The following is a 19,357-nucleotide window of genomic DNA, read 5'->3' as shown; positions in this document are numbered from 1 at the left end:
GAAACAATGTCTGCACCTCTCAAAACCTGGAAAGGGGTGTGCAGTATCTATGTGTGCATAGAAGAGTGTTCAGTCTCATTTGGCAATGACTGGCCTCCTTTGTAAAAGGCTGCCATTACTTCTCAGTGACAGCCAGAGAGTGATGGATGGGTTAGAAATGAGGAAGCATGCTGAGAAACATACACAGCTTGAGTTCAGTGCACTTTAAGCAAGTTTTAAAAATGAGCTTATGGGTCTGGAGAGATGGCTCAGTGGTTAAGAGCACTGAGTGCTTTTCCGGAGGACCCAGGTTCAGTTCCCAGCACCCACAAGGCAGCTCACAACTGTTTGTAACTCCAGTTCCTGGGGACCTGACACCCATGGCAAAACACCAATACACATAGAATAAAATAAATTAATTAAAAAAAAGTGTGCTTATATACTCTGTCCACTGCTTTATGTGTGTCTGTATTTGGTGTACAGATGTGCATGCAGGTATGTATGCACCTGTGCGCTGATTTGTACGGAGGGTAGAGGTCTACATTGTGTGTGTTCCTCAGTTGCTCGCCCCCTTTAAAAAACAAAATGTACCTGTATCAACATTTTGTTGGCATATATCTATGTCGATGTCCGTCTAGCCCATGTGGAGGCCAGAGAAGGTGCTAGGTCTGTTGGAAGTGGAGTTGTAGATGGTTGTGAGTTTCTGTGTGGATACTGGGAATCGAACCCAGGTCCTCTTGAAGAGAAGCAAGCGTTCTTAATCACTGAGCCATCTCTTCAACTCTTCTTACCTTGTGTTTTGAGACAGCGGCTCTCGTGGAATCTACAGCTCATCAATCCGCTGGACTGACTGTGGGATCGCGTGGGATCCTCTTGTCTCCATTTCTCCAACACTGGGATTATAGGCTTGCGTTACAGCTTCTGGCTTTGACATGGACGCTGGGGATCGGAACTCAGACCCCACGCTTTCACGCAAGCACTTTACTCCCTGAGCCATCTCCCCAGCCCCTGCTGCTCCTTGTTAATGAGATGTTCCTGGTGTGTCTGGAGACCTGAAAGTCTCTGGGAGCCTTTGAATTGTCCCTTGTTTTTGGCACTTCAGCAGAGGGAGTGACTTGGCTTCTGGAGCTTCACCGGCTGGCTGAGCTGGCTCCTGTCCCCCTCTCTATGGGAACAGACAGGGCCCGTTCTTCATTAGCTGTTCTTCAAAGGGTCTTTCTCTCTTGCTCAGCTATGTATTAAACTCAGTGTCACTTAAAGACCAACAGGAGGAAGAGACAGAGAAAGAGTGATCTTGGCACTGGACCATCAAGTCACAGGACTCAGATTCTCTTCTGGCTTGTCCCCTTGAAGTCACTTCCCGGCCGGCATTATGAAAACGGAGTTCCACTCACTAATAGTTTAAGGGAGGTATCATAGAAATCTTAAAAAGAGAAATTTTCAAACTCCTTTAATTTAAATTAATTTTTTTATTGTGTATGTGGGGCTTTTGCCTGCAAAGATGTCTGTGCTCCATGTGCTTGTAGTATCTGTGGAGGACTGAAGGGGACATCAGATCCCCTGGGGCTATACAGACAGCTGTAAGCCACCATGTGGGTGCTGCGAATTGATCCCAGGTCCTCTGTGAGAGCAGCCAGTGCCCTTACCACTGAGCCATCTCTCTAGCTTGAGATTTTTTTTTTTATACATAAATTTAAACTTCTAGAGAACACTTCCATGTTGTTTTGTTAACATTAAGACAGATACTATGTAGCTCAGGCTAGCTTCAAGCTTATGTTTTGTTTGTTTGTTTGGTTGCTTGGTTTTTGTGTCTGCCTTTGCCTCCCTCAGTGCTGGGATTACACTGGTGCACCATCATGACTGGCTTTCAAAACACAGTAGGTGGAGTAGCGTAGATACAGAAAAGAACTCTGAAATCAGGGAGAGGGAGAGGGAGACGGAGGGAGAGAGACTGACGTTACTAATTGTGTCTGGGCCTCTTTTGACCACGGCACTCTTTTTCTTTGTGATCCTACTCCGTCCCCCGGGCTGGCCTCGAACTCCAGGACTCAAGCGACCTTCCTCTCTCAGCCTGCAGGTGCACTCCACTGTCTCAGCCTTCTTGGCACTCTTTGAGGGGAAGCCAGCTTCCCAAACCAGGCTCTCCTGGTGGAGTGGCTTGTTTCAGTGGGGCCCCACATGAGTTCTTCCTCCGCAACTAGGATCTTCTTCATTGGTACATCCTGGAGCAGCAAGAACCCTCTACCTTTCCAGCCAGTGTCCATGTCCGCTCAGCAGCCCCAGGACACATTGCTGGTGTCAAACCACATTCAGTTGGACTAGAGTTGTTCTGTCTTCCTAAGAATGGGCCTTTTTTGGCTAGGAACATGGCCTCTTGTGGGGATTAGGATGTCCCTTCTGCTACCTTGAAGTTGATGAGCCTAAGAACGCGAAGGTGGCTTTTTTAATACCTAATGAGGAGTGACTTAGGGAGGAAGGATTTATTCTGGGTTTAATGGGGTACAGTCTATCACGGCCTAGATGGCATGGTGGCAGCAGCCGGTATGGGCTGGTCACATGGCATCACCAGCCAATGAGCAGAGAGTGAGCAGGAAGTGGGGCTGGGTTATGGAATCTCAAGGCCCACTTCCTCCAGCAAGGTTCTGCCTCTTAAAGTTCCCACAGCATTCTCAAACACTGCAAGCAGCTGGGGACCTGTATGAGCTTTGGGGGGTGCGGAGTGGGGCATTCCACATTCAAACCTCAGCTGTGGCCTTACGAAGGTGCAGAGAAAAAAGGGAAGTTCCATGGTTTGTCATGTCCCAGATCTCCGGATGGGGGTGTGGAAGAGAGTTTTAGGTAAGGGTTTGAATCTGCCAAAAGGCTTTTAGGCAAAAGCTGAGCAAAGTGAGTCTTCATTGAGGCATTCTTTCCATTCATGGCTTCTCTGAGGTGACCAGCCTTGTCTCCATTCATGGCTTCTCTGAGGTGGCCAGTCTTCTCTCCATTCGTGGCTTCACTGAGGCCAGGGTTTCTAGTCACTCTCTTGGAGTAGGCTCCATTGGCAATGTGGAGGCAGGCTCAGCCAACGGAATGATCTCAAGCTTGAACACTGGAGGTCCAGTTCCAGCTCATCACAGACAGGAGTTACAGCATCCTCCCCTCTAGCTTAGAGACGTGGACTGCAGCAGGACCAGGCAAGTGAGGCCAGTCTCTTGCTGTAGTGGTTTGAATGAGAAGCCCCGCCCCTCAGCCCCCATAGGCTCGTATACTTGTTCCCCAGTTGGTAGGACTGTTTGGAAGGATGAGGTGGGGTGTTCTCATTGGAAGAGGTGTGTCACTGCAGATGAGCTTCGAGGTTTCCAAAGCCCAATCCCAACCCTAATGCGCTCTCTGCCTCCTGCTTGTGGTTTGAGACCCTCTGAGCTGTTCCCGCCTCCACGCCTTCGCTCTGCCGTCACGGACTCTAACCCTCTGGAACTGTAAGCCCAGTTCAACTCTTCCTTCTATAAATTGCCGTGATTTTGGTGTTTTATCACATCAATAGAAAAGTAGCTAAGACACCAGTGGAGCTGCCCTCCTAGGAGAGAGGGAGCTTCAGGCATGTTCCTGGTGCTGGAGTGTTCCAGCTTGGCCAAGATACTCAACTTTCGATTTGTGTTGAGACACGGGGTATCTAAGATGCTCTCCTTGTGTGCTTTGGTTGCTGTGATAACTCCATGACCAAAGGCAACCTGGGGAGGGAGGGGTTGATTTGGCTCACACCGGGTTATAGTTCACCGAAGGAGGCTGACGCAGACACTCAAAGCAGGGGAGACCATGGATGACCAAGATGACTGGCTTGCTTGTTTCCACCGCTTGCTCGGCTACCTTTCTTATCCAGCTCAGAACCACCTGCCCAGAGATGACACAGCCCACAGAGGGCCGGACTCTCCTACATCAATGAATAATTAAGAAAAATGCCCCAAAGACGCACCCACAGGCCAACCTGATGAAGGTGACCCCTCGGTTGAGGAATCTCCCAATGTGTGTCTAGGTTTTGTCCCTGTTGGGGACCCATTTAAAATTTTTTTCTGGTGATCTTTTCTGGAGAAACATTACTGTTAGCCTTCGATATGCTTTATGCTGGCTGATCCATTCACACTCTTCGGCAGCTCTATGTATTTTTGCTTTTAAATAAATGGCTTTCATATTATCTCTGTTCACAAAACTTTCAGATTTTAATTGAGATGGCCTGTTTGTAGCAGGGACAGTAGGGCTGTGTTGAGCCCAGAATCCTGGGTGGAAAATTAACTCATGAGCATGTATCTCTCCCCACTGCATAATTACTGAATATTCCTAGATTTCTCTTTGTGTATATGTGTGTGCATGTTCATATGTGTGTGTGTGTGTGTGTACACATGTTTGGGGGGTGTACACACCATGGCACACATAAGGAAGTCAGTGGACAACCTTGGGTGTCAGTTCTCACCTTCTACCTTGTCTGAAGCAGGGTCTCTCATTCATTGCTGTGTACATCAGGCTAGCCTTCCAGAAGCTTCTGGGGGACTCTCCTGTCCCCACCTCACATCCTACTGGAGGGGTGACATAGACATGTGCTGCCATATCTAGCTTTGCCTGGGTTCTAGGTGTGTGGACACAGGTCATCTTGCTTGTACAACTAGTACCCCACCCACTGACCATCACCTCCCCTCAAATAGTCCTAGATTGCAAACGTGTTAATCAAACTATGATTTTCTCCTTTCACTGAAAGCCACTGGGGAAATGCCTTCAATGGAGGTCTCACCTAACTGATATATGAAGTGTGTATGTGTACATGTGTATATCACACATGCCTCACGTGTCTGACAAGTACACACATGCATACAATTGAGTGAATCTGCTTGTTACTTGTATCTATGTGTATCCCATGTAGCAGCCATGTGTGGGAGCGTTACTTGTACATGTGTACACATGTCACAAATGGGAGTAAGAGCAGAGACGGAGGGAAACTGGAGGCCCTGTGAACACTGTCCCTTGCGACAGCTAAGCATTGGTTATGGTGTATGAAGACTATTTGAATGGACTATTGATGTTAAAATTTATACCTTTGAGAAAAATATTAGCTTTCTTAGCAATGAACCTAATTCCCTTCCCTGGGACAGGACACCACCCCCACCCCTATAAGGCACAGGAATTACTGGCCAGGAGTGGCTGGTCCCTGCTGTCCCTGGTGTGATGGCCGGTCACCTCAGCCAGCTAATTGTGAAATTTGCTCCAGTGACAGTGACACTAGCAGTTGCCCTCTGGGGCCCCTGCCCTGGCCCTCTACAGCATCTACTTTGTGAGGAGCTGTATGCAGGGCTAGCAAGATCGTATTTAGTAGACCTGCCCCTGGGCTGGGCTCTCCGGAGACCTCCATGTTACTTTCTTCAGAGGCTTCTACTGTCAAGCGACCTTCTCCATTGCTTGGACAACCAGGACCCCTGCCCCTGAATAACAGGGGTGGTCCCGGCCATGGCGCAGCAGTTCTGATTTTGTTGTGAGTAAGCCTTGTGCACCCCCCGCCCCCCCCCCCCGCCCCATCTTTTTTATGTGTTTGGGTGTTTTGCATGCATATTTGTCCGTGTACCACATGTGTGCCTGGTGCTCACAGAGGCCAGAAGAGGGCATCAGATCCCCTGGAACTGGAGTGACAGATTGTCTGAGCCACCATGCTTGGAACCCAGGTCCTCTGGAAGAGCAGCAAGTGCTCTTGGCCTCTGAGCCATCTCTCCAGCCCCCTTGTATCCCATCTCTTAACAGGCTTTGTAAGAAGGCTAGACACTGTATCTCTAAACCAGGACATTCCTTTTCCGCTTCTGGATCTGGTGGCACAGACTAGAAGTGAGTCGCTCCCTGCTGGATACCGGCATCCCAGCAAAGAAGTCTGCTCTTTACACTCCCTGCCCATGCCAGGGAAGAGACTGATGTAAAATGAAGCCTGCCTTATTCCACATATCAGCTCTGTGTCTGTGCACTGAGAGTCGAGCCTTTGGCTCCCTCCTGCTTCCTGCCCTTGTCCAAAAAGAGGCAGGCACTCACTGGACCAGGTAATCCAAGGCTAGCCTTTCATTTTAATGACATTACACTCACTTCTATCTTAGGAGAATCAATAACGCTTTACAGTGGGTTCGGCTAGGGCTTGGTTAATATTTAGCCCTGTTTTCAGGCATAGTCCAGATACGAACAGGCAGAGACATCTCTAGGAAAGCGAGCAGCTCACCCACTAGCATTCAGCCCCTCTGAGTGCAGGAAGGGGTGGGCAGGCGTTGGAATGGCGATGGGGGGAGTCTTTGTCTTTGAGACAGTATTCTCTGCCCAGGGGTTGCTGAATAGAATAGGTAATGACAGCTACAAAAGATTGTCCTCTGAAAGTAGAATCCCATCCCTACATGAGCTGCTAGAAAAAAACCCAAAACAAGCAAACAAGCAGGGTGGTGGTAGTACACATCTTTAATCCCAGCACTCAGGAGGCAGATGGATCTCTGTGAGTTCAAGGCCAGCTTGGTCTACAAAGTGAGTTCCAGGACAGCTAGAGCTGTTACACAGAGAAACCCTGTCTTGAGAGAGAGAGAGAGAGAGAGAGAGAGAGAGAGAGAGAGAGAGAGAGAGAGAGAGAGGAGAGAGAGAGACACTTCGCCAATGGGATTGTTCTCAGGAATTTATTCACAGAGGGAAAACAAACCCTTAAGTGAAGATTTGCTTTGATAGAGCATTTGCTGGGGAATTTGGTGTTTGGAAGCTGGCAGAAATGTGGATGAGACAAGTGATCGATTCTAAGTCATTACTTATGAGCTCAACTGCTGGGCCCGTCAGTACTTGTTATCCCTGAGAGGATGCACACTTCAGAAACCCTAATTACTTTCCAACCACACCCCAGCCGCTTGAATCCTCCTGCCATATTTCCTCAATAAGACCCAAAAGCTTGACTTTCATTGATTGTGACTTTCCTTCATTGAAGGGTCACCATTGGAGCCACTTGGGGAGTGGGCATGCATCTCAACTGCCATCATCTTCCCACATACCCCGGTGTTCATACAGACCACCTCTAGGGAAGCTGGGGCCAGAAGCTTCAGCAAGCAGCCCTTGAGCTCTGCTGTGGAGTGGTCAGATCTGTGTGAGCCAACAGGCTCCTGTCCGCCAGTCCACATTGTCCCCTCCGCCTGTCACGTCACCCTCCACTGTCCTCTTCACAATATGGGAGAGAGTTCTAAGTTAAGGCACAAACCTCACACAGAATGCAACTCCACGGCCAGAATTACTCAGCTGTCTGGTCCTGGAACCAAACCTCAGGTCATTTAGCACCCCAATGCCATGGTGTTGCCCAGTGCGTCTCCTGCTAAGTCTCTGTAGGTTTAGTTTGCCCTGAGCAACCCCTGCTAATGGGAGGCCAGGAGCGGTTTGCAAAACCCCTCTGACCAATGAGATCACAAAGTCAATCTGAGGCATTAATTAAAAAAAAAAAAGGTTTATTTTACTTTAAATTATGTTCAGGTGTGTGTGTTTGTGTGCACCTGCGTGCAGGTGTCCACAAAAGCCAGAAGAGGGCATCAGATCCATGGAGCTGGGGTCCTGGGTGATTGTGAGCTGCCCAGCGTGGGTCCTAGGAACCAAAAGGGTATTCTGCAAGAGTAGCAAGTGCTTGTAACTGCTGAGCTATCTTTCTGGCCCCAGTGTATTCCTTCTTATTGTCCCATCCCCAGCATCCAGAGGATTTGTCTTCATGATGTTGAGTTGAAGCTAAGAGTGACTTTGTGAACCAAAATTGTGTTAACATTTTTCATTCCTCTTTTGGATAAAAGAAATCCAGAGAACAAGTCATCTTTAAAAATAAGATGCGCTGGGTGGTGGTGGCACACGTCTTTAATCCCAGCACTTGGGAGGCAGAGCCAGGCGAATCTCTGTGAGTTCGAGGCCAGCCTGGTCTACAGGGCAAGATCCAGGACAGACACCCAAAACTACACAGAGAAATCCTGTCTCAAAAAAAAAAAAAAAAAAAAAAAAAAAAAAAAAAAAAAAAAAAAAGATGCTTCGGGGCTGGAGAAATGGCTCAGGGGTTAACATCACTGGCTGTTCTTATAGAGGACCCAGGTTTGATTCCTGGGAGCCACATGGTTACAACCATTTGTAACTGCAGTCCCCAGAAATCCAGTGCCCTATTCTGGCTTCCACAGGCACAAGGCATACACATGGTACACAGACGTACATGCAAGCAAAACACTCATACATATAAAATAATATATTTTAAAATTTTAATTAAAATATAAATATAGGTGCTTTAACAGGTGAAACATAAATTTCCATATCATGAAACCTGACTGCTTATCTGTATGGAATTAAGCATCAATCTTGTATGTGTGCTTGTGTGTATGTATGTGTGGTATGTGTGTTGTATGTATGTATGTGTATGTGTTTTTTTTGTGTGTGGGTATGTGTGTTGGGTGTGTGTGTTTATGTGTATGTGTGTGTTGTGTGTATGTATGTGTGGTATGTGTGTTGTATATATGTGTGTGTTGTGTGTATGTGTGTGTGGTATGTGGTGTGTGTGTATTGTATGTATGTGTGTGCGGTATGTGTATGTGTGTGTGGTAAGTGGTGTGGGTGTATATTGTGTGTATTCATGTGTATGAATGCACATGGGTTGGCAGGGCGGGTGTGTGTGTGTGGATCTGAGGACAGCCTTGGGTGTTGATCCCTAGGCACACTACTTTTTGTTTGAGACAGGGTCTCATTGGCCCGGACCTTCACTGTGTAGGCCAGGCTAGCTGGTTTATGTACTTCCAGAGGTCCATCTCTCTCCACCCGCCTCCCGCCATTGCTGGGATTGCAAGCACACAGCACTGCTCGTGACTTTTCATATGGGTTCTGGGGATTGAACTCAAGTCCTCAAACTCGTGAGGCAAGCGTTTTCCTGACTGATCCACCTCCCAGCCTGTACCATGTATGTTAAGGTTCCTTTCTTCCTGCCCAAATGACCATCCTGTTGCTGAGTACCCACAGACACTGCTTAGACATCCCATCTGGAGGTCATTGGTGGCTGCTTAGGATCAAAGCCTTGTTGGAGACAATTTCTCAAGTATGGGGACATGAACACTATAGAGTCACTCTGACCTATCTTCCTGAAATAATTGTCATCAGTTCTGGGTTTCTTAGAGAGATTTCCCTAAGTGAAAAAAGAAAAAGGGCATTTATTCAAGTCACATATCTCCAATTGTAATGATAACATTGTATCTATAGTGTTTCTTTCCGATTTTTCACCGTTTGTATAGAAGCGGAAAAAGGAGTGACTCACTGTTTGTTGTGGTTGCCAAGAAACCAGCCCAAAGCTGAACTCCTAGCTAACTTTGCCTTTGCTAACAGTCTGGGATTTTTCTGCATATGTTTGTCTTTTTGCAACAACTGCCCCTGCAGTCTTGTTTTATGTTTTATTTTTGGGTGGATTTATTTGCCTATCACAAGGCCCACTGAATGTATCTTCCTAAGCCATACTAAGTAGTTTTGGGGATGAGTGATGTAGCCTTAGAAGGTAGGGTGGCCAGAGGTAGGACAGTCAGCCATTCTGACCACTGAAGAGTCCTTGCTGAGGGAGCTAGAAGAAGAAAGCACATTTTAAAATACAGTTAAAGTCTACAGGTGGGAGGCTAAAGTGATGCTTCTGGACCCCAGCGTGAGCAGCGTCTCCCACACACCTTCATTTGTATTTTCTTCAGATCCTAGAGCCATGACCACCGAGGGGATGCGGGCGGAGTCTTTCCTTGTCATTTGTACCCAAACCCATCTACAGATTGAAACAAATAAACACCACTGGTAGTGTGAGGAGCAGCTTGGAGAGGCCATATCATGACATGTATGGCACTCCATGCATGCACCACTGAGGAAGGAGGCCACACAGCCATCCCTGTGAAGAATGGGGCTCCCAGCCTTTGCCCTGCACACACCTATATACTCCGTTAGCTGGTCTTGATTGAATGTTCCATCTAAGCCCTGTTCCCGAGTCTTTAGTACTGTGACTTTCCGGCTTTGTATAAAGTCCTCCAAAAAACATCTTAGAGAGCTAGGGAGATGACTTCATGGGTGAACGTGCTTGCTGGGCAAGCCTGGTGACCTGAGTTTGGTCCCCATAACCCACATAAAGGTGGAAGGCAAGAACAGGCTCCCCAAAGTTGTCCACTGACATCCACACATGTGCCATGACAAGCACGCCCCCTCCCCACTAATAATAAATACATAAAAACTCCTTTGAGAGCTGGGGAGATGGCTCATTTGGGTAACACACATGTGAGGGCCTGAATCTGGATACCAAGGCTCACGTAAAGGTTGTCTAGGCATGGCAGCACATTTGTAACAACAGTGCTCCGGGGGGTGGAAGTGGAATCCTCTAGGCAAGCCGGCTTGCTTGACTGGAAAGCTTCACATTCAACAAGAGACCCTGCCTAGTAAATAAAGTAGAACATGGTGGAAGGAGACAGCAAAGTCAACTTCTAACCTACACACACACAGGCACATACATGCACGCCATACATACACATACATGCACATATGTACATGTGCACACACAGAGACACAGGCATAAATACACAATGTATACCACATATACATAGACAGGAAGAAAGAACATCCCCAAAACCAAGAACAACAAAACCCCAAAACACCCTTGAGGAGCTGTCAAATTACATTTCTGTTTTCTTTCATTTTATCCGGCATCAAAAACAAAACACTTTCATGGTTTCTCTTTAAAGGTATAATTCTACTTCATTTTTCTTCTTCTCATTATTATTTATTTGTGTGTGTGTGTGTGTGTGTGTGTGTGTGTGTGTGTGTGTGTGTTGGGGAGCAAATTGTTTACCCACAAGCATCATAGTCTGTATTTTGCCTTTCAGGTCACTGATCCCACCCCTTCCCCAATGTCTCCCTAAGTAAAACTAAAGCAATTTGAGGAGAGAAACATCCAATCTGATAACAAAGCATGCTTTGTCTTGATACACACAGTGCTCAATGACCACAACCCTTCCAGTCCTTTCGGGTAAATGAGTAACTGATTGTATCTGAGAGGCAAACTCGTGTTTATATTCAGACTCTCACAGGATGTTTCCTCTCTCTTCTTACTCTGACAAACGTGTGTGAAATGGACGAGACAACTGTCCAGGCTCAGAGGCAGCGCCTGGGAGGCGAGAAGCTTATATAGCTGAGGAACCCTCCAGGAAGGAGAATACAAAAATACCTTACTTTCACCATTTTTTCCTTTTTTTTTTTTTTTTACAAAAACATATTATCATATGAACATACCGCTCACGCTCCTCCTGGGTCTGGAAAAGGCCCATGTGAGAGAGATGCCGGAAGTTTAGACTTGGTTGGCTTGTCATGGCAGGTTCATTTCTTCAGGTTCAGTGTTTTGGTAAATGTTCACCTACACTAGCACGCATGAACTAGCTACTTCAGTTTACAAACACAAGACGTGTATGTACTGGCTCCGAAGAGACTAGGTAGGAATACACAAATGTAAATATCAGATCACAAGATTACGTAGTGTATAAGCACACATACACAGGGTTTTGGTTTAGTTTAGGTTTTTGTTTGTTTGTTTGTTTGTTTGTTTGTTTTTTCCAATTTCTTCCCGGCGGCTGCTTTCCTCAACATCACACCCAGGCAAGGATGTCCTCTTCTCCAGACTTTGAATTGTCTGCCTGCACGAAAATTTTCACTTTAAGGGAGACATAATCAGCCTCAAATCCTGTCCTCTGAACTGGGCTCCTGTAGAACAGTCTGTTCTAGAAGCCAGCTCTGATGGGTGGGGAGGCTGGAAGCAGGTGAGGGGAAGCACACTGCCAGGAGGCAGGCTTGGCTTGTATGTGTGTGTGTGCGCGCGCGCGCGCGCATGCGCGCACGTGCTGTGTTTCCAGGTATCTCAGATACTGGTTTGGAGGTCTCCATTGAGGAGGGTCCTCTGGGTCTCTGTGGTCTCATTCAGCCGGGATTTGTCCTGCTTACTGTCGCTCCGCTCCCCGTCATCCGTACCACTCACCTTGACCAAGCAGAGAACGTTCTGGAAGCTCTTCTTGAAGTTGTCAGATAAGAAGGCATAGAGGATGGGGTTGGCGCAGCTGTTGGCGTAGGTGAGGATCACCACAAAGTCAAACATGCCTTTCAAGGCCGGGGTGGGACTGATGGCCACGGACACAGACGAGACATTGAAGATGTAGAAAGGGAGCCAGCAGAAGATGAAGACAGCCACCACGATGGACACCATTCGGGTGACCTTTTTCTCTGACTTTTTCCTCTTGGATGATCCCACTCGGATTCCAGAGGACTTCACCTTGATGATGATAAACAGGTAGCAAAGACAAATGATGGTAAGGGGTACCAGGAACCCCAGGATGAAGGCATAGATAATGAACCCTGTGTACCATGCCCCAGATTCACCTGGCCAGTTGATGGTACAGCTGCTCTTCCCCCACTGGTTGCTCCGGAGGCCAGCATATATCATGATGGGCAAAATGACCAGCAGAGAGATGCCCCACACAGCCACATTGATCATCTTGGCGGTCCGGGGTCGCCTCCACTTGGCTGACTTGATAGGGTGGACCACAGCTAGGTAACGGTCGATACTCATGACTGTCAAGCAGAAGATACTGGTGAACTGATTGATGCCGTCTACAGTCATGACCACCCGGCAGATGGCCTTGCCAAAAGGCCAGTGGACCAGTGCCACCTGCATGGCCAAGAAGGGCAGCCCCAGCATGAAGAGTTCGTCTGCAATGGCCAAGTTGAGGATGTAAATATTGGTGATGGTTTTCATCTTGGCATAGCGGAGGATGACGTAAATGACGAGTGTGTTGCCGCACAGTCCGACAACGCATACCACGAAGTAGATGAACGTGAGGACCGCATTGCTTGTCATGTCGTAATATGGCTCTGTCTGGTTGGAGTCATTGCTTGGCCGCAGTGACCCATTGATGTCAAATGGGGAAGGCATCCAGATCTGGCTCCCATTCAGTTGCTCAGATGCCATCTCCATGGCTGCTTTTCAGTCAGTTTAGAACCAAGTAGCCCAGAGATTTCTCTCACCTCAGTGGGCTCGGGGGACCAAGAACCTACTGGGACATCTGGGAAAAGAAAAAGAAAAGTAACCATCAGTCCCGAGCTATTTAGACTCCCGTATTCCACCTGCCTGGTTTATCTTCTTGTTGAGACATTTTCCTACCACTCGCTCTTTCTCTTTCTTTTGTGTATTTCCGTGTGTGCAGCTGCCTCTCTCTCTCTCTCTCTCTCTCTCTCTCTCTCTCTCTCTCTGTGTGTGTGTGTGTGTGTGTGTGTGTGTGTAGGCCAGAAACTAGTCCTAGCTGTTGTTACGGAGGCAAAGCACCCCACGCCCCTTTGGAGTCAGGGTTTCTCACCCTGTAGCCTTGGCTGCAGGGACCCACCTGTGTCTGCCCCCGACACTGCTGTGATTACAGACGCATCACCACACCGAGCAGTTCTCACATGGGTTCAGGGGTTGACTCGGGTCTTCCTGCTTCAAGTTAAGTGTTTTATTTATTTATTTATTTATTTTTGGTTTTTCGAGACAGGGTTTCTCTGTGTAGCTTTGCGCCTTTCCTGGAACTCACTCTGTAGCCCAGGCTGGCCTCGAACTCACAGAGATCCGCCTGGCTCTGCCTCCAGAGTGCTGGGATTAAAGGCGTGCGCCACCACCGCCCCGCATAAGTTAAGTGTTTTATTGACTGAGCCATCTCCCCAGTCTCCCTCAGTCCTTCCTTCCCTCCTCCCCCCATCCCCCATCCGCCCCTCCCTCTCTCCCTCCCCCATCCGCCCCTCCCTCCCTCCATCCCTCCCTCCCTTTTGTATGAGACAGGCTAGCCTGGAACTCTGGAACTCACTATGTAGCTGAGGCTGGCTTTATATTCACAGCACTTTTCCTATCTTCGTCTCCTGGGCTTGGGATTACAGGGATGAGCTACTATGCCTTGCTCTCCTAGATGTATTTTCAACTAAAAAGCAAGTTTTCTTTTCTTTTTTTTTTTTCCATTTAGCTGAGAGCCTGCCTGTCAGCCTGCAGATTTTTTGAGGTCTTTTTTGAAATGGTGGGGGAAGGGTTTGGGTTAAACCATCATCTTTGATGACGCACATGTGGCGGATGGCTATGACTTGAAACACATAGACTTTGACCCCTAAGGAATTGACTGGTTCAGACTATAAAAAAAAGCAGATCTTAGTGAGTTTCAGCCCCTGACCTTGGAGGGGGCTGACACCAGCACTCTAAGCCCCATGAAGAATTCCACGCAGGCTTGATGTCTGCTTGGGAGCATTTCCACTCAGAGACCACTATGGTGGGAAAATCCAAGAATTTAAAGGAAGGACAAATCTGGGCACCATGGTTGAGGCCCACGTGACCTCATGCCCAGCCCTTAACTGCTGTGACTCTCCTTTGTCAACATGGGGGCGGGGGTCAAGAAGGATAAATAAGAGAAGGAAAATATGTGCAAAAGCATAACATTGTGCAGGAAAATATTATCCCCACCCAGCTGTCTCATTAGCTCTAATTTATTGAAACCTGCCTACAGTGAATCAAGTTATAGTCTTCAATATTTAAAGAAAGAGTGTGGCTTTCTTTTGCTTTTTAAATGTGTGCTTTAGGCGATTTTTCTTCTTGGTTTTGTTTTTCCAATACTCAGTGCCCTCCATTCCCCACCCAACTCCCCGCTTAGGAAAGCCCTTTCCTAAAGCCGATCCCCCCCCACACACCTCATTCCCTGCAATGCATGGCCTTTTGCTGCAGTTCACAGATTAGGGCAAAAACAGAAGCTAGGTGATGGATGCAGGCTGTTCATGAATGTCAAAAGAGGCTATTAAAAACTGGTGGCGTTCATCCATACCTGTTGTCCCCTTGGTCTCCCTAACCATCGTGGGAGTTGAGGAAACTGTCCTCCCTCACTTAACGAAGTGCAAACTGAGGCTTAGAGAGTTAAAATCCTTGGAGTGGATACTTGAACATGAGCCACCTGGCCCTAAGTCTTCTGTGATTTTCAACGTGTCCTGGCTGATGCTCACTGGATGGAAGTTGGTGACTGGTACTTGGGCTTGAGTGACCTCCATGCTGAGAAAATAATGAGAATGCTGTTTGCTTGGCCTAAGATATAAAGGACGAGATCAATCCATAATTAAGTGATTTACCACAGTTATAAAACATCAGTGTGTGTGTGTGTGTGTGTGTGTGTGTGTGTGTGTGTGTCACTCTGATGGAGCTCTCTAGCTGCTAATACTTCCATAGGGGAGTCAGGCAAGGGAGTCAAGTCAGGTAGTGTGTGAATTGCATGGAGATAAGGCTATGAACAAAGTGTGTTAGAACACCACTCTTCCCTGGCTGTGGGGGGTGTTCTCAGGATTTTGGGGGCTGGGTCTTGTGTATATAAGAGCTCAGGGTTGGAGGTCCATCCAGGAAGAGGGGAGCTGGTGAAGGACTGGAATGTACAGCACCACTACTTCACTTGCCTGACGCATTTCCCCTAAGCAGAGTACTTTTCCAAGTGAAAGCCTGATGCTGGTAGAGACTGCAGAGAAATCAAAGATGTAGCCAGCAACAGGCAGGTGCTCCTTGCCCACCTCTGCCTCTGATTCATTCTGTACTGCCAGTGCCTGGCTTTTCTTTCTGCGTTAATTTCCCCAGCACATGTTTGGTACAGTGAGGTCTGGGATCTTGCATTTGTATTTGGGGGACCCACTGCAATGTGTCTGCATTGGGTAAGCAAGCAGAAGCAGGCAGCTATTAGAACCGGAAGCTTTAAAGAAACTGTTTCTGTATCCCCAGATTAACTCGGGTTATTTCCACTGGTTTATTTCCCTTCCCCATCTTGTCAGTTACTTAATTCTACAGACCCAGAATCCTATTCAAGCTGCTTGCAGTCGGACCTTACAGGAACCATTAGCTTGTGCATCTACGTACCATGAGAGGGTAAATTTCAATGTCTGATTGAGACTGAAGAACCCCTGGGGCTGTAGAATCCCTATCTAGAGCCAAGAGAGGAGGAGGAGGAAGAGAGGAGTGGTGGTACAGGGCCCAATGTGCTTCTTCAGCTCGAACTCTGCCCTTTGTGCAGAATGCATGGTGGGAGGGTGTCACTTTTCTCTATAATTGGCTGAGACACACCTCCACGTTGGGGAGGTCAGCCATACAGAGATTCAGAGCCTTGGAAGATCCATACAGAGATTCAGAGCCTTGGAAGGTGGGTGTAGGTCATATGCTGGGGAGCTCCATGGAAAAGGAGAGACTCCTCCAAGGAAGACATGAGCTTAAAACCTAGGGAGTCTGTATAACTAGTCAGGTGCCTAACATCCCCAAGTGACCGCTTCTCATTTTATATTTGTCTCACCGAAAGAATTCCAAATGCCACCAGTCGATACTTGTTGAATTGTGGTTAAACTGAATGCACCAGGAAGTCTGATTTTCTGCTTTGTTTTTTTTTTCCCCCTGTGTCAGGGCTGTTAAATATCAGCCTGTGCCTTGGTGGGTGGTTTCCCCTGAGAGAGTCCTGGTTCTGTTGGAGAGAAAGGTTTCCACGGTCTCAGGAATCCTCTCTTGTTCCCATATGCTCGATAGAGCCCACTCCGATTTAGTGTCACTGACGTCCTGACATCTTTCCATTGTGAGCCCTCAAGACCCTCTCCCCTAAGCCTGCTAGAGACCCTCACCCCCACCCCACTCCAAGAATCTGGGGCTGGAGACTGAACCGGTACCAGCACAGACAGCAGCCCTGTGTGGTTCACTAAGGCGCTAGAGTGCCCCTCAGCACTGGCTGAGTGGGTGGGAGGGGGGTAAATAAGCAAGACTCAGGATCGCAGAGTTAGTGCTGCGGCGGCGGCGGCGGCGGGGTGGGGGATATTTGGGGCCATCAACTCGCTGACCCTGGAAACAACGTGTTCCCTGTGGACCGTGGTGCCTGCACATCCAGCTTCGATACACAGAGGGGATTGAGGTGTCAGGGATAGGTGCCAGGGACAGACAGTCGCTTGGGGACTTGACCGTTCAGTGGTTGGTTCTCTCCAATCTAGACAGATGTCTCTGCCCGAGGGCGGCGGGGTGTAGGAGGGACCCGACCGCATACGAATCTGTCAGCCTCTCCATCCGGCGATTGAAAAAAAAGGAAAAACCCACTTTCCTTCTCTCTGTGATGCCCCCCATCAACTGTCCCTCCCTAATTTGGGTCTCAGTCTCAGGGTGCGGACTCAGGAGCCCTGTGGTGGCACTTGGCATGTCCCTTCTCTAGCTGGTCTCGCTTTCCTTGGACCAGGGCTGTTTTGCACAGGGCTGTTTCGCAGGTGGCTAGAAAATAAGTTGTCCCCATCCAGCTACCACCTGGACACTCGGGCTCGCGGGTCACACGCCACCGCACCTGGGCAGTGGCTGTGCGGACAGATCCGTCCTAGAACACACTACCTTTCCACCCCTGACGCCAGGATACGCATCCTTCATTTCTACCTGTCACCTCCAAAGGCACAAAAGCAGAGAATTGCGCGCAGGGACCAACATGCAGGTCGCCGGGATCAGCGCTCTATCCCCAGCGCAGAAGCACGCAGGTGCCCAAGTGCGCTCGTCGCTCCCTCCATCTCTCTGTGACACACACATATGCACACACACGGGCAACCACACACCCCCCTCACCTTGCTTTCCACGAGCTCTCGGTTCTCCAGCACTCAGAAGCTGTCCTTTATCCAGCCGGGCGCCCGTGAGTGCAGCAGCTTGGCTCTTGGGCTCTCAGCTTCCTTGGCTGGCTCGTACGGGCCCCTCTGGCATCTGAGAGAGCTAGCCTGGGCCCCGAAAGAGCTAGCCTGGCCTGCAGATCATCGACACCCAGCAGCGGACTGGTGCTCCGGGCGCCTCGCGAGCGCGCCGGTGGCTGCACCGCTAGCATTGGCCCAGGCGGGTGGCAGCCCCTGGGCACACTTCCCCACGCCCCCCGCTCTGACGTCACAGCAGCTTCGCCCCGCCCACCCAGTCCTGTAGGCGCAGAGTGGAGAATCCTGAGGGCGCCCGGGGAGGAGGGGACAGCGAACCTGGATGAAGTAATGTCAATGTCCCTACGACTCCTCCCGGTGAGGACTCGTGCTGATTTTTCTCCGATTTCGGAGACTCAGTCCTGTTTTACCCAACAAATTCCAGACAGCTGGTGCAGGGGCTGGGGTAACCTAGACTCGCTCCGGGACCTTTTAAGTCGTGTTCTCAAGTTTGCAAAGCCGTGCCTTACCACGGACCAGTCCCAGGCTCAGGGCAGAGGGAAAAGGGGGTGAAAACAGCAAGCAGATATCCTGCTGCAGGCGTCTGCAGGTGTGTGTGCCCGCACCTGGCTTCTGTTCCCGCAGCCAGCAGGGGCTCTGCGGGGCTCGACAGGTTTCCTAGCTGGAGGCCCTGGGGCCATAGTCTCTCCTAGCTTTAATGTAGCCTGCCAGTCAGTGCTTGCTGGTTTGACCCAGCCCAACCACTCCTTCTACACCGCTGTGGCGCTCTGCGGGAGCAAAGAGGGACGAGCAAGAAGTGGGAGATGTGTCGCATCAAGTTGTAGCTATTTATTTTTTTGACTGTGATGAGTCAGTCGGTGTTCCAATAGTTTAATAAGTCATAATCAATCCTGTAGCCTCCCTTCCATTCCCTCTCAACACACACACACACACACACACACACACACACACACACACACACACACACACCCTGGATAGTTCCTAGAGCATGGGAAATCAGAAAGCAAACCCTAATTAGCTTTCTCTGTGGGCTTAGCTGCCCTGATCTGACCATCCTGTTTATGATTGGCTTGCGGGTTCATCTGGGAAAAGCATAAATCCAGAAGCTCTGTGTGTGTGTGTGTGTGTGTGTGTGTGTGTGTGTTGCAAGGAGGCATGGGCTCTGCCTATGGTGAGTTTAGACAGGGAAAGGCAACCAGCAGATAGAAGCAGCCCGGAACTGCTTCTAAGTCAGGGTGTCACTCACAGGCACCCACTGGCACCGTCTCTGTGAGATATTGGCTATTTTGAACCCTGTGAACTTGGTAGAGATTGAGCTAGGGGTTCAGTTAGGTCCTAGTGGCACTAGGGGTCAGCTTGCCTTTAGATTTTTATGGGCAGGCCTGAGGGGCTGAATAGTGCAGCTCTCAAGATGAGGGAGTGACTCTGGGGGACAGAAGGCTCAGGGGAAGGTCTCCCACCCCTGTGACCCTGTGACCCAGTTGTTACAATGCATATTGCCACTTCCAGTCTAAATCCAGTGACCCCAGCCAGCTTCCAGGGACAGAGAAGAATGAAGAGCCGGGAAATGCCCATTCTGAGTTCAGATCCCTCCCCCCATCATGTGACCTTGTAAAAGTCCATCAACTCTTGCTGCCTAGTTGGTGTA

General features: G+C 49.0%; 2 protein-coding genes across 6 annotated transcripts in view; one reads left to right on the top strand and one right to left on the bottom strand.

Annotated features, from left to right (window-relative positions):
* Positions 1-19,357, top strand: part of Slc39a11 (solute carrier family 39 member 11) — a 440,696-nt gene that overhangs the window by 10,311 nt on the left and 411,028 nt on the right. The window lies entirely within an intron of this gene.
* Sstr2 (somatostatin receptor 2) lies at positions 10,683-17,902 on the bottom strand. Of its 4 annotated transcripts, none has more exons than XM_059272056.1 (3): positions 17,635-17,902; positions 12,002-13,082; positions 10,683-11,663 (listed from the first exon to the last, which is right to left on the bottom strand). In XM_059272056.1, exons 2-3 carry the CDS (start codon positions 12,992-12,994, stop codon positions 11,616-11,618), a joined length of 1,041 nt encoding a protein of 346 aa, XP_059128039.1. In that variant the 5' UTR covers positions 12,995-13,082; positions 17,635-17,902; the 3' UTR covers positions 10,683-11,615. The 4 variants fall into 4 exon arrangements, with proteins under 4 accessions (XP_059128039.1, XP_059128037.1, XP_059128038.1 ...); XM_059272054.1 differs by lacking the exon at positions 10,683-11,663 and adding an exon at positions 14,853-15,106 and having other exon boundaries at positions 11,702-13,082; XM_059272055.1 differs by lacking the exon at positions 10,683-11,663 and adding an exon at positions 14,853-15,073 and having other exon boundaries at positions 11,702-13,082.

The sequence above is a fragment of the Peromyscus eremicus genome, chromosome 8a, assembly GCF_949786415.1.
Source record: "Peromyscus eremicus chromosome 8a, PerEre_H2_v1, whole genome shotgun sequence".
Lineage (NCBI taxonomy): Eukaryota > Metazoa > Chordata > Mammalia > Rodentia > Cricetidae > Peromyscus > Peromyscus eremicus.
Note: the sequence above shows the minus strand (reverse complement) of the source record. Positions and strands in the feature narration are given on the sequence as shown.

Bases quoted from the DNA above. Each gene is read 5' to 3' on its own strand.
- Sstr2 (XM_059272054.1), bottom strand. From the start codon at position 12,994: ATGGAGATGGCATCTGAGCAACTGAATGGGAGCCAGATCTGGATGCCT.